This window comes from Myotis nattereri, assembly GCF_964212035.1.
Source record: "Myotis nattereri genome assembly, chromosome: 14".
NCBI classification, from domain to species: Eukaryota; Metazoa; Chordata; class Mammalia; order Chiroptera; family Vespertilionidae; genus Myotis; species Myotis nattereri.
This window is the reverse complement of record NC_138089.1, coordinates 25938632-25953990: the sequence shown is the minus strand read 5'-3', so window position 1 is coordinate 25953990 and position 15359 is coordinate 25938632. Positions and strand designations below refer to the sequence as shown.

The 15359-nt window shown below is 43.0% G+C and overlaps 1 protein-coding gene across 1 annotated transcript in view; it reads right to left on the bottom strand.

Moving 5' to 3' along the window:
* The window catches only part of IRAK2 (interleukin 1 receptor associated kinase 2), a 64833-nt gene extending 52723 nt beyond the window's left edge, over positions 1-12110 (bottom strand). The window contains exon 1 of the mRNA XM_081105727.1: positions 10901-12110. Within this exon, the coding sequence (XP_080961853.1) occupies positions 10901-10994 (94 nt within the window). The 5' untranslated portion in view covers positions 10995-12110. The remainder of the gene's footprint in view (positions 1-10900) is intronic.
* Positions 12111-15359: the final 3249 nt, after the last annotated feature.

Sequence of the window (15359 nt, the reverse complement as noted above, 5' to 3'; positions counted from 1 at the left end):
CATGGATATTTCTATCTCTCTCTCTCCCTCTTCCTTCATATATATATATATATATATATATATATATATATATATATATATGGTCCAACTTAGCCAGTAATAACTGGTGCTGTTTTGCCATCAATACCGCCGGTAACACTTGCAGCATCTGAAGATTAGGTGTCTCCTTATGCCCCCTTAAATATTACCCTCACCTCTAAGCCCCAGCCCTGGCAGGGGAAATATGAATGAATGAATGAATGAATGAATGAATGAATAAGCCAGCCCACCATGGCCCACCATCTTCAAAGAATAATTAGAAGGAGCAAAAGAGCCTGTGGATCCAAAAGCATTTTGCCAACTTGGAAGCACTACAAAATTTGCAGGGGGCTACCATTGACAATACTAAAAAGATGTATTCCTTCTTTTCATTTTCTATTATAAAATTAACTAGAGGCCCGGTGCATAAAATTTGTGCAGGGGGGAGGGTCCCCTCAGCCTGCCCTGCACATTCTCGCAATCCGGGTCCCCTTGGGGGATGTCCGACTGCTGGTTTAGGCCCGATCACTGTGGGCCTAAACCAGCCGTGGGCAAACTACGGCCTGCGGGCCAGATCCAGCCCATTTGAAATGAATAAAACTAAAAAAAAAAAAAAAAGACCGTACCCTTTTATGTAATGATGTTTACTTTGAATTTATATTAGTTCACACAAACACTCCATCCATGCTTTTGTTCTGGCCCTCTGGTCCAATTTAAGAACCCATTGTGGCCCTCGAGTCAAAAAGTTTGCCCACCCCTGGCCTAAACCGACAGTCGGACATCCCTCTCACAATCTGGGACTGCTGGCTCCTACCTGCTCACCTGCCTGCCTGCCTGATCACCCCTAACCACTCTGCCTGCCTGCCTGATTGCCCCTAACCAGTCTGCCTGCCTAATCACCCCTAACCACTCGCCTGCCTGCCTGATCACCCCTAACCACTCGCCTGCCTACCTGATCGCCCCTAACCACTCTGCCTGCCTGCCTGATTGCCCCTAACCAGTCTGCCTGCCTAATCACCCCTAACCACTCGCCTGCCTACCTAATCACCCCTAACTGCTTGCCTGCCTACCTCATCACCCCTAACCACTCTGCCTGCCTGCCTGATTGCCCCTAACTGCCTTCGCCTGCCTGCCTGATCGCCCCTAACTGCCTTCGCCTGCCTGCCTGATCGCCCCTAACCTCTCTGCCTGCCTGATCACCCCTAACCACTCTGCCTACCTGCCTGATGGCCCTAACTGCTTGTCTGCCTGCCTGATCACCCCTAACTGTTCACATGCCTGCCTGATCACCCCTAACTGTTCACATGCCTGCCTGATCACCCCTAACTGTTCACATGCCTGCCTGATCGCCCCTAACTGTTCACATGCCTGCCTGATCACCCCTAACCACTCTGCCTGCCTGCCTGATGGCCCCTAACCACCTCTGCTTGCCTGCCTGATCATCCCTAACCACCTCTGCCTCGGTCCCCCACTGCTATGGCTTCGTCTGGAAGGACGTCTGGAATGACATCCAGAAGGTCATTTGGCTGTCTGATCTAATTAGCATATTATGCTTCTATTAATATAGATAGTTGTTCACTAAAGAAAACGTGGGAAATAACGGGGGGAAACTAAGAAAACAAGTTACGTAGCATCCTATTAGGGTACTTTCTCTTCTAACTAACCCCCCGTCCCCCCTTCCACACATACCACACACACACACACACACACACACACACACACACAGGTGTGGTTCTGTAAGACTGTAAGATTTTGCAGCTTGTTCTTGTTTAACTTTACACCATAAGCATTTTCCCAGTTGTTAAAGCTCTTCATAAATGGCTTTTTGAATGGTCACAAAGTATTCCACTGAGTTTACGGAAGTGAGAAAGGCATTTTAGTTAACTAGAAATAAAAAAATCACGCTTCAGCTCTAGGGTTTCAGAAATCACAGAGCAAGAATCTCTGTGAACCTCAAGTCAGTCATTCATTCAACAAAAAATGATTGAGCAGTACTGTGCTCCAGGTCCGCAGCAAGCTCTGGGGATCCTGTGGTGAGTAAACCAGAAGCCCATGGCGCTTCTCTGTTTGAAAAATACAAACGTAAGTGGACTGAGTGAGGAAGGGGAGACAAGAGATGATGGCCAGGAAAACATAGCTAAGGGCCTCAAACGCTGGGCTTGGGGTTTGGACTTGAATCTAACAGCCACGGATTCCACGGAGTCCACGTTAGACCTCTGAGCCATGTTGCACAATCCCCTCTGCTCTGAAGCAATGGGGAAGGTTGTGACAGCTTCCTGCAGGGAGAAAGCCTCCAGGAAAGGGCCCTGCTTGGATGGAAAGTTCCCTGAGTTGCAACTTTAGTCACTGGAAACCCCAGGCCAGACTCCAGGACAATAGGATGTGATGTCAGCAGGGTCAGGTGCTGCTTCCAGCCTCAGAGAGAAAAAAGCAGAGGGAAGCGACTATGACTCCTCCCACTCCGGAGGCAGCATGATTTCATGAGAAAACAGAACCGCAAGGCTGCCCCGGGAGCTCTGCGGCTGTGTGAACTCTCAGCCATGTCCTCAGTCTCTGTGGGTTGTGTTTCCTCATAGGCAATGCAGGAGAAATAGGAATTAAGCTCTAAGGTGCCTTGTAGTTTGGACATCTTAGCTCCATGAAAGTGATGTTTTTGTTTTTTGTGTTTTTATATTTTTTATTGATTTCAGAGAGGAAAGGAGAGTGAGAGAGGAATAGAAACATCAACAATGAGAGAATCATTGATTGGCTGCCTCCTGCACACCCCCTACTGGGGATGGAGCTCGCAACCCAAGCATGTGCCCTGACTGGGAATGGAACCGTGACCTCCTGATTCATAGGTTGACGCTCAACCACTGAGCCATGCTGGCCAGGCTGTATCTTTTCTTAAAATATATTTTTATTGATTTCAGAGAGGAAGGGAGAGGGAGAGATAGAAACATCAATGAAGAGAGAGAATCATTGATTGGCTGCCTCCTGCAGGCCCCCTACTGGGGATTGAGCCTGCAACCCGGGCATATGCCCTTGACCGGAATCAAACCCGGGACCCTTCAGTCTGCAGGTCAACGCTTTATCCACTGAGCCAAACTGGCTAGGGCAAAAGTGATGTATCTTAAGGTATTGACCTAGCAGCATCTAACTATACCTTTAAAACAGGGTTCAGCCAAAACCGGTTTGGCTCAGTGGATAGAGCATCGGCCTGCGGACTGAAAGGTCCCAGGTTCGATTCCGGTCAAGGGCATGTGCCTGGGTTGCGGGCACATCCCCAGTGGGGGATGTGCAGGAGGCGGCTGATCGATGTTTCTCTCTCTCTATCTCTCTCCCTTCCTCTCTGTAAAAAAATCAATAAAATATAAAAAAACAAACAGGGTTCAAACGAGATAGGGATCTTGGGGGGATAAGGCACTGCCAAGGGCCCTGTTACATCCATACCTCTTTTCTCCATATACACAGGTAACAGAACATTTGGAAAATGGAAGAAAATCAAAGTTCCCATGACATCCCACTTGGAAGATCCCAAGAAAAGCACTGCTTATACTTTTTGCTGCTAAACTTCCAGATTTTTCTATAAATATGAAAATACATGCTTATGTCAGCAGGACAGTACAATGATGGTTCAGGTCCAGATTTTGGATCAGAGGTCTGGGTTAAAATCCTGTCTCTGCTACTTATTTGCTGTGTGCTTGGGGAAGGCCCTTCACCTCTCCCTGTGCCTCAGTTTCCTCATCTGCTAATGAGGATAATAAGAGTGTCTGCCTCAGAGGCTGTTGAGAGGATTAGATTAGTTTTAAATCTAGAAGCACTTGGAATACTGGTCGACACATGGTAAATGAGCTATGAATGTCAGCTGTAATTGTTAAACCATCCACACTCTACGTTTTTAGCCCTGCTGGTTAACACCACGGGGAGACTATCCCTCCAGGTCTGAGTTCCTGAATCCTGCTGGAGTTCACCTGATATGGTAGAAAAGCTCGCCCTTCTTCAAAGCCCTCTGGAGCTGGCACAGCCTCCTGAAATGACCCACCCTAGGGTCAAATACCTCTTGTCTGCTTGAGAGAAGGGGAAAGTGCTAAGGATCTTCCCCACCATCGTGTCCCCTAAGTAGCAATCCCATCCCATTTTACAGCCGAGAAAACAAGGTTTAAAGCGAGGCAGTCACTTGCCTGAAGTCACACAGCGGGGCAGGGACAAAGCAGGGCTGTGCACAAAGGCTGGCACCTGCCTGAGTGAGGGAGATGGGGAGTGGTCCGACAAAGGAACCCTGTCCCTGGGTCCCTCAAAATACACCTGGGGTGCGTGAAGTTGTCAGAAGCCTGTTTTTCCCCCAAAGCAAACATGGAAGCAGCTGCAATAATAGAGAAATGAACAGGAGGCAAACGTTATCTGCCAAGAACTGTCAAATTCAAAAAGCAGCATATCTGTGGCTGTGTGATTTTGAGTCGCTTTAAGGATCTTCCTACCCCTGTTCACCAAGACCACAATCAACGGGACCACAATCAGCCCAAAGAGACTATCTTTTCTAAAATCATTTGCAGCCCTGGCCGGGTGGCTCAGTTGGTTGGAGCATTGTCCCCGGTGCACCAAAAGGTTGCAGGTTTGATTCCTGGTCAGGGCATGTACCTAGGTTGTGGTTTGATCCCAGTCAAGGCACATGCAGGAGGCAACCAATCCACGTTTCTCTCTTCCCCTCTCTCTCTCTTTTCCTCTTCAAATTCAATAAAAACAGCCCTAGCCTGTTTGGCTCAGTGAATAGAGCATGGGCCTACAGACTGAAGGCGGGTTCAATTCGGTCAAGGGCATATGCCCAGCTTTCGGGCTCGATCCCCAGTAGGGGGCATACAAGAGGCAGCCAATCAATGATTCTCTCTCATCATTGATGTTTCTATCTCTCTCCCCCTCTCCCTTCCTTTCTGAAATAAATAAAAACAAACAAAAAACAAGACATATCCTCAGGTGAGGCTTTAAGACCCTTTAATACAGTTCCTCATGTTGTGGTGACCTTCAACCATAAAATTATTTTCATTGTTACTTCATAACTGGAATTTTGCTACTGTTATGAATCGTAATGTAAATATCTGATATGCAGGATGTATTTTCATTGTTACAAATTGAACATAATTAAAGCACAGTGATTAATCACAAAAACAATATGTAATTATATATGTGTTTTCCGATGGTCTGAGGTGATCCCTGTGAAAGGGTCATTCGACCCCCAAAGTGGTCGTGACCCACACAGGTTGAGAACTGCTGCTTTAAGAAAATTTTTTTTGAAGCATCAACTAATTGAGCCAGTCCAGCAGGGCAATTAAGGGTTTTTAAATGAGGTTATCTTGGATTATCTGAGTGGGCCCAATGTAATCACAAGGGTTCTTTCTTGTTTTCTTCCCCTTTTTATGGAATTTCCTGGGTTAACAAAATTATACAGCAAGTATGTCAAACTCGTGGCCCACAGGCCGCATGCAGCCCACAAGAAATATTTTTGCGGCCCAGCCAATATAACAGCATGTAAGGAACATCTTAATAAAAATTTCATAAGTTAATTTTTACAATATCCTGTTATATATAATTATTAATAACGAACTACAAAGTTCACTAATGACTGATTACTATAATCACGCTGCATTCATTTCCCTTACGCGCCTTACACGCAGGCGCACCATTTCTCTCCACTAATACTAGCAGCGTATATTTTAGCAGCCTATTGCCATGTCCTTAGTCTTGTACTGACTTGTTTGGCGTGCGCAACAGGAAATATTTTGCTTTTGAAGAACAAGAAAAATAGGTTTACTTGTGTTACACTTATGAATTTGTGCAGTTATTCAGTGTCTGGTAAGTTAATGTTCAAGGAAAAATATTAATTTTTATTAAAATGTCCTATTATTTTATGTTAACGATTACTCATTTATTTCAGCCCTTTGTATTCAGCATGTCTCTATCAAAATAAACCTACGTTTCTATGAAAATTGAAGCTTTTGTTTTTTTGTGGCCCACATCAACTTAAACCTTATTTGGCCTGTGTTAGCCTCTGAGTTTGACATGCTTGTTACACAGCTACAAGGGTCCTTCTAAAAGGGAAGCAGGAGTGTCAGATTCAGAAAAGATATGATAGAAGCAGAGATCAGACAAAGAGAGCTGACAATGCTATGCTGTTGGCTTTGAAGGAAAGGGCCTCGCTAGGAAAGGCAAGGAAATGGATTCTTCCTCAGAACCTCCACAAAAAATGCAGCCCTGAAAACACCTTGGTTTTAGTTCTTCTGACCTCCAGAATTGTAACATAATGCATTTGTGCAGTTCTTAAGCCATTAAATTGATGGTACTTTGTTACAGCAGCAAGAGGAAACTAATACAGGCTAGACAGCTAGTCATGGAGAACACAGGTGGAAGAATGTCCTAAGCCAGTGATGGTGAACCTTTTGAGCTCGGCATGTCAGCATTTTGATAAACCCTAACTTAACTCTGGTGCCATGTCACATATAGAAATTTTTTGATACTTGCAACCATAGTAAAACAAAGACTTATATTTTTGATATTTATCTTATATATTTAAATGCCATTTAACAAAGAAAAATCAACCAAAAAAATGAGTTCGCGTGTCACCTCTGACACGCGTGTCATAGGTTCGCCATCACGGTCCCAGGCAGAGGACACAGCAAGTGCAAAGGCCCTGAGTCTGGACCAAGGAGGCCAGTGTGGTTGGAGCAGGTTGAGCAAGAGGGTATGAGAGGAGAGGTCAGAATCAGTGGGGTCAGATTGTGTCAGACTGGGCAGGTCTAGTGATGAGTTTGGATTATATTCTAAACCACAATGAGAAGCCTATTAGGACTTTGAGCAATTCTGGTATCCCCAGGGTCTAAAGAATTAGAGGCCCAAAGAGGATGTTCAAAGGGCCAATATGCACATGAAAGATGCTCCACTTCTTAGTCATTAGGGAAATACAAATCAAACCACAATAACATACCACATCACACCCGCTCCAATGGCTAGAATAAAAAAGACACTAACAAGTGTTGGTGAAGATATGAAGAGACTAACCCTCATACACTGGTGGTGGGTATGTAAAATGGTACAGTCACTTGGAAAAATCTGGTAGTTCCTCAAAATGTTAAACGTAGAGTTACCCTATGACTCAGTAATTCCACTCCCAAGATATCTACCCAAGGGAAATGAAAACATGTCCACACAAAAACTTGCACATTAATGTGCACAGGAGCATTATTCACAATAGTCAAAAAGTGGAAAGAACCCAAATGTCCATCAACTGATAACTGGGGAGATAAAATGCAGTATAGCCGTACCATGGAATATAATTCAGCAATAAAAAGAAATTAAGCACTGATCATGCTACAACATGATGCACCTTGAAAACATGCTAAAGGAAAAAAATCATTCACAGAGAACCACATATTGTATGATTACACTTATATAAAATGTCCAGATTAAACAATGCCTAAAGCAGGGGGAAGCAATAGGGGTGTGGGAATGTGGGCGAGTCAATTAAGGGGAACAGGGTTTTTATTGAGGGTAATTAAAATGTTCTAAGATTGAATGTGGAGAGGGATGTACAACTCTGCAAATACTAAATGCCATCCAACTATAGACTTTATTTTTTTCACCATTATCTCCCACATTGATATTTATTACATTAACATTTCTAACAAAAACATAACAAGTTCAGTAACTGATTCATATTAACAATGTTTCATTTTGATCCTTTAGCCAATTTGAAAAAAAAAAAGCCATTATCAATCAAAGGAATTAAAAGGAAAAAGTACCTTTTCCTTGTTACATATAGTATTTTTTAACACAATGGCTCTAAACTCCAAACAGATATCAGATGCAAAATCCAACTCATTTTAATTAAGATTACAAAATGGACCTCTCTTACATTTTTTACTGTATTTATACAGTTATTTTTTAAAAAAACATGTTTTAGCCGAGACCGGTTTGGCTCAGTGGATAGAGCGTCGGCCTGGGGACTGAAGGGTCCTGGGTTCGATTCCGGTCAAGGGCATGTACCTGGGTTGCGGGCACATCCCCAGTGGGAGATGTGCAGGAGGCAGCTGATCGATGTTTCTCTCTCATCGATGTTTCTAACTCTCTATCTCTCTCCCTTCCTCTCTGTGAAGAATCAATAAAATATATTTTAAAAAAATTTAAAAAAACATGTTTTAACTATTGGGCTGAAACTGAAAATACATCTGTGAGAAGTACTCTTCACAGTAAATACTTTTTGGAAATATTTTTTGGTACTTCAATCAAGTGCTGAAGGGATTTTATTCTAAAATCTCGGGCTAGAAATTAAACTTCAACACTTCCATCCTTGGGTAATACAATTATGACTATTCAGAAATCCAGATACCTCTTACTTATCAGCATTTCAGAGCTATGCCTGATAAGTGACATTTGAAAAAGACTAATACAGGATTAGAAGAACTTATACGATTGAAACCATCTAAAGTCATCTTTACGTTTTATATTTACAGTATTGTCCAGGAGAAATTAAAGATGAACTGTACACTTTGTTTTTCTTTTAAATATTGAATGCTTCATGCGTTTGAGTGTCATCCTTGCAGAAGGGCCATTCTAACCTTCTCCATAGTGTTTCAATTTTACTACTAGTATAAGTGCCTTCTAAATGAGTGTCCTAGAAAACAGGAGTTGTTCTGGCATTCACAATTGAGGCCAACATGGAAAAAACTAGAGGGAGTCTCTTACACAAAGCTTGTCCACTGCCCGGGAAACATTCAAAGCCACTAAATTACAGAGCATCCAAGCAAAGAAAATCAAGTAGTAACAGACATTCTCATAGTTGCCCTGACAAGGTACCACTGACTGTCTCTAGGGAGAATAGGGAGGGTGAGGGCCAGGAAGTGGAAAGATATTTACCGCCTTCTATCACAGGTGTATTATTTACATCATTTAACTTAGTGCATGTGTTACTTCCATCCATTAAAAATAATTAATAAAAATACACACTGAAAAAAAATCCATGCTGCTAAAGAATATTGCTTGGCAAAGAGAAATAATTGTAATGTATTTTAAGTGAAAAAGCAGGCTATTATAATTTTCAAAATGACATGATTTTTTTAAAATGTATACACATAAATAAATATGTTTAGAAAGAAGGCTAGACTGCATAAAACACCTACCACTCTGGTGGTACATGGTAAGAAGCCAATAAAAGTTAGCTGCTGTTGCTGTTTCATTATTATTGGTATCCAATATTAAAAATGGGTGAGTGGTGGAATTTGAACTCAGTTTCCCACTGTATTTTGCAACAAACATTTATTATTTTTGTTACTGGTTTAAAACAGTTTCTGAATCTCAGCATTATTGACACTTTGGGCTAGAAAATTCTTTATCTTTTTAAGATTTAAAAAAAATTAACTTAGAGAGAGAGGGAGAGAGGGAGAGGGAGAGAAACATTGATGTGAGAGTGGAACATCTATCTGCTGCCTGCTGCTACCAGGGATAGAGCCCACAATGACCGGAATCAAACCAGCAACCTTTCCTTGCACAGGATGACACCCAACCAAATGGACCACACTGGCAGAGCAGGCTGGATCATTCTTATGGACAGGCTGTCCTGTGCATTGCAGGATGTTTAGCAACATACCTGGCCTCTACCCACTGCATTTCCCAAGTTCTATCAACCAAAAATGTCTCAGACATTGGCAAATGTTCCTAGCGGGCAACATCACCCATGTTTGAGAACCACTAGGTTAAAATATATATTATTTGCTCAAACTGGATGAGTAACACACACATGTTCATTTCTCTCAACTGTACATATATATTATATACTCTTGTATAAAGGGTATATGTTATAATCTAAATTTTAAAGAACAGATAGGTATTATTTTAAAAATAAAGTGGCATGAGTTACACTGATTAAAACATAAAACTAAGATGATCATTGTTAACACTTCTTTATTATTACAAGAATCTCTAGAATTTCTGACACTCAGGTGTCAGGTGCTTTTTAGACAATTTTTATTCCTTGGCCCTGGCCGGGTAGCTCAGTTGGTTAGAGTGTCATCCCTTTACACCAAGATTTCTGGTTAGATCTCAGGTCAGGGCACATACAAGAAGCAACCAAAGAATGCATACATAAGTAGAACAACAAATCTCTCTCTCTCTCCCCCTTCCTCCCTCCCTCCCTCCTCTCCTTTCCCTCTCTAAAATCAATTAAAATTTTTTTCATTCCTCACAACCTCCAGTTTACAGATTAAGAAGCTGAGGCTCAGAGAAGTTAAGCAACTCACCCAAAATCACCAGCTGAATTGCAGACCTCTGCTTGGGAACCTGAGGACCACAAGCCCAGCCTCCCCCTGGATGCTGAGTGCTCTCAGCCAATCATCAGGCACAAAGAAACAAAACACACCAAGGAGATACAATGTCCTGGTGGGGCCTGACAAGGCATTCAAACACCATTCTGCCACTTAGCAAGGCCATGGTCCCTGGCAAGCGACTCTACCTTTCTAAACCCGTTTCCTCCTCTGTAAAATGGGGGAAGAGAAATACGCACTTGATAGGCGGTAGGACTAAAGCAGATAACCCCTGTCACGTGCTTACATCAGAGCCGGGCACACTGGTCACTTACAGTAACTGCTCACAGCTCTTACACGCCTGGCTGTAAAGAGCACAGTCGGCGGTCATTACTTGGCGAAGGACTGAGCGACAGCAGGGAACCTCAAAGATCACAAAACGCCTTCCAGATGATCGCACTGGGTCCCGAGAGGGGTCAGTGGCCTGCCTGCGGGCACTCAGCGAGACCTGGGTCCAGATGGCAGCACGCAGAGCCCCGCGGATCAGGACCCACCAAACCGGCCAGGAGGGGGCTTCCAGGCCGCCCGCGCGGGGTTGCTAGGGGCCCACTCACCGAAATGATTCCAGTCCCACTCGCTGAGCGTGTCCATGTTGCGGCACAAGTCGTCCAGCACCCAGGAGGGAAGCTGGTAGATGTAGCAGGGCATGGCGGGGCCGAAAGTGCCGACGGAGAGCTCCCGGGAGACTGAACCCGACGCCGCGGACTCGGCTTCTTTACTCCGGGGCCGGCCGACCCACCTCGCCCCGCCTCCCGGGGGTGGGCGGAGCCAGCGCTGGACACCACTGCCCTCCAGCGGCGATGTGGGGCGCGGCGCCGGCAGGCGGCTGGACCGGAGCTGCTGGGAAACCAAAAGGGTGAGAGCTGGGAGGAGAAACTGAGGCCCAGAGTGGAGACACGGTTAAGGCCATCCGAGAATTCCGTGTCAGTCCTAGGAGACCTGACTTTACTGCCTGTGCTTGTGGCGCTCTGCCACATATAATTCAGGAATTCTTCTGGGTGTTGGAGATGTGTAAGCAGTGGCAGGTGTGGGCCAATGATTCTCTCTCATCATTGATGTTTCTATCTCTCTCTCTCTCCCTCTCCCTTCTTCTCTCTGAAATCAATCAATAAAAAAAAGTCCTTGCTGTCACGGTACTTACACTCTAGATGGGGGTGACGAGGAAGAAACAGCAATAACTAATCAGCATACTGAATAAGTATGTTACATGGTTTGTTAAAACATAAGTGCTATTGCCAAAAAGCAAAAGGGAAGTTGACTAAGGGAAATTAGGAATTCAGAGCTACTAGGGGAGGATTAGTCAGATAGACTTTATCACAATAATGGCTAATTTTTATTTGAGCAGCTACTATGTGCCAGGCACTGTTCTAGGTGCTGGGGATACCTCTGAACAAAATCCCTGCCAGGGAGATAGACAGTAAGCAATAAAAATGCAAAATAAATAGGGGAGGAAGGGGGACATATGTAATACTTTCAACAATAAAGATTTAATTTAAAATTTTTAAATGCAAAATAATAACAGCATTATAGATGATAGGTAATGTTAGAGAACAAAAGTAGAGTATGATGAAAGGGAGTGGGGTGGCTAATTGCATATTCATTATCTTTTTTTCATATTCATTATCTTTGAATGTGATCAATATTATCAGAGGAATATGGTAAATTGAATTATCAAATAGGGTATAAGGAGAACTTATATTAATGATGACTAGAATTTATTGAACAGACTTCACCTGGGTTATTTCACTTATTCCTCACAATGACTCCATGAGGTAGGCAAGTGTTATTATACCCATTCTACAGATGAGGAAACTGAGGCACAGAGAGGTTAAATAACTTGTTTAAACTCATACAAGTACTAAGAGGCAGAGCTGAGACTTGAAACCTAGCAGTCTGACCACTGGCTACAAATGACCTCTTTAATAACCCTTTGCGGTCGTTTGTCTACTCTCAGCCACCAAAGCTTTTTTACCATTCCGGTCGTATGCCTGCTCTCAGCCACCACAGCAAGGAACCGTACGAATCTTAACTCTATTCGTTCATGTATCAGTTCATAATTTCTCTGAAAGCTCTTAAGTGTCTAAGCAACCTTGTCACGAACCAAAACATTGCCCCGACAAATCGGAGATATCGAAACTCAATATAAACAAACGCCGTCGTTCCACACTCGCCATGCAAAACACCGTGGCGAGTCAGTCGCCTTTTGAGAGTGAAGAAATCGACAAGCTTCGGAGATACTTCGCAGAATTTCAAATAAAGCTTTACAAATTACGTTTAACTGTAATTAGGCATTCTCGCTTGTTAAGATATTTCAAAATAATACTCCAAAATGGCAAAAAGAAACTTACCGAAAGAAGTGTACTGCGAATCTGAAAGTAACGATGAAGAGTTTTATTTTGGCACCTTGAATACTGACTCTGACGTAAAAAGTGATAACGTTTGTAGTGATTCTACTAGTAGTGACGTAGTTCCAAAAAAGAAGTAATAAATCTTGTTTATCCTTCATAATTTTGCATGTTATGTATCACTGCTCTTTCAATGGAAATTAATTCCAACCAGTACGACACCCATGTCAAAATTTAATACGACCGCAAAGGGTTAAAATAACACTACAACTTTATAGTGTGCTTTGCCTAAATTATTTTATATAAGTCTCATAAGCCTATACAAAGATATTATTATTCCATTTTTACACAGAAGTAAATAGGTTTCAAGAGCTTAGGCAACATCATCGAGGGCAGATAAACAACTAAGAGTACCACTTGGCAGCTGCAAACATCAGCAATAGAGTATGGCTACAGAAGAAGGAACCTGAAATGAAAATGACAAGTCCTAAGGCCAAGTTCCAGTTCTGTGACCAACAGGCTTTGTGACCCTGGACAGTGCATCTCACTTCTCAAGCCTTGCTTTCCACATCTATAAAATGGGACTAATCATCCCTACTGCTTAGGGTTGTGAAGTGGATTGACAGCCATGTAGAACACCTACTCGAGGGTCTTCCTTGCATAGACAATGTACTTAAAAAATGGTAGCTGCCACTGATAACATTGAAAAGTTCACAGGAAAGAGTGCTCCACTGCTTGTAAGGCACTGTACTCCACCAATACATAGATGGTTTTCCCTTGAGTAAAGGACAACAAATTCATTTAAAATAGAAAAGAGCATACTGACCAGTTGGCTCCTGTACGCCCGCTGACTGGGGATTGAACCCAAAACCCAGGCATGTTCCCTGACCAGGAATTGAACCCTGGACTTTAATGGGAAACTATGACATGGTATTAGGCAGCACCGTGACTACCACAGAGTAGCACTGAGGTGCTAAGAATGCTAAGACAGCCCTAGCTGGTTTGGCTCAGTGGATAGAGCATTGGCCTGTGGACTGAAGGGTCCTGGGTTCAATTCTGGTCAAGGGCACATGCTGGGGTTGTGGGCTCGATCCCCAGTAGGCGGCATGCAGGAGGCAGTCAATCAATGATTCTCTCTGATCACTGATGTTTCTATCTCTCGCTCCCTCTCCCTTACTCTCTGAAATCAATAAAAATATATTTTTTTAAAAAAAAGAATGCTGCCGAAACCGGTTTGGCTCAGTGGATAGAGCTTCGGGTCTGTGGACTGAAAGGTCCCAGGTTCGATTCCGGTCAAGGGCATGTACCTGGGTTGCGGGCACATCCCCAGTAGGAAGCAGCTGATGTGCAGGAGGCAGCTGATCGATGTTTCTCTCTCATCGATGTTTCTAACTCTCTACCTCTCTCCCTTCCTCTCTGTGAAAAATCAATAAAATATATTTAAAAAAAAAAAAAGAATGCTAATACACATAAGTCTAGTATTAAGTATCTGGAAAGCTCTCACTGGTATTCCTAAGGCCAGAGTGCAAAACATTAATACCTATTTCATATCCTCAGTGCACACTGATTTCTAGCCCAGTGCTCTGACCTTTTATTACCTTTTCAATATAAGCACTGGTGAAATGTTAACCACTTATCTTGCTTTTTGCTTCTTTTTTAAATAGACTTTTAAAGAGCAGTTTTAGGTTTACAACATAATTGAGAGGAACAGGGATTTCCCATATACCTCTTGCCCCCCCCCCCACAGTCTCCCCTATTATCAACATGCCCCACCAGAGTGATACATTTGTTGTAATTAATGAACCTACTATGACACATCACTATTACCCAAAGTCCATAGTTTAGAGTTCCCTCTTGGTGTTGAACATTCTATGGGCTTGTACAAATGTATAATGTCATAGATCACGTAGTGTAGTGCATAGTATAGCATATATATAGAAACATACAGAATAGTTTCACTGCCCTAAGAAATCCTGTGATCTGCCTAGTCATTCCTCTCTCCCCTAAAACCCTGGCAACCACTGATGTTTTTACATCATAATTTTGCCTTTTCCACAATATCGTATAGTTGGAATCATACAGTATGTGACTTTTTTATATTGGCTTCTTTCATTTAATATTAAACATCTTTTCTCCATGTCTTTTCATGGTTGACAGCTCATGTCTCTTTAGTGCTGAAGAATTCATTGTGTGCCCTGGCTGGGTAGCTCTGTTGGTTAGAGCATTGAACCAATACGCCAAGGTTGCTGGTTCCATCCCCAGTCAGGGCACTTACAAGAATGAGTGCATAAATAAGTGGGACAACAAATCGGTTTCTCTCGCTCTCCCTTTCTCTAAAATCAACTTTTTTTTTTTTTTTAATATATTATATTGAGTTTTTACAGAGAGGAAAGGAGAGAGATAGAGAGTTAGAAACATCGATGAGAGAGAAACATCGACCAGCTGCCTCCTGCACATTCCCCACTGGGGATGTGCCCGCAACCCAGGTACATGCCCTTGACCGGAATCGAACCTGGGACCTTTCAGTCCGCAGGCCGACGCTCTATCCACTGAGCCAAACCGGTTTCGGCTAAAATCAACTTTTGAAAAAATATATTGTCTGGTACTTATCTATCACCTACTGAAGGACATCTTAGTTGCTTCCAAGTTTTGGCAATTATGAATGAAG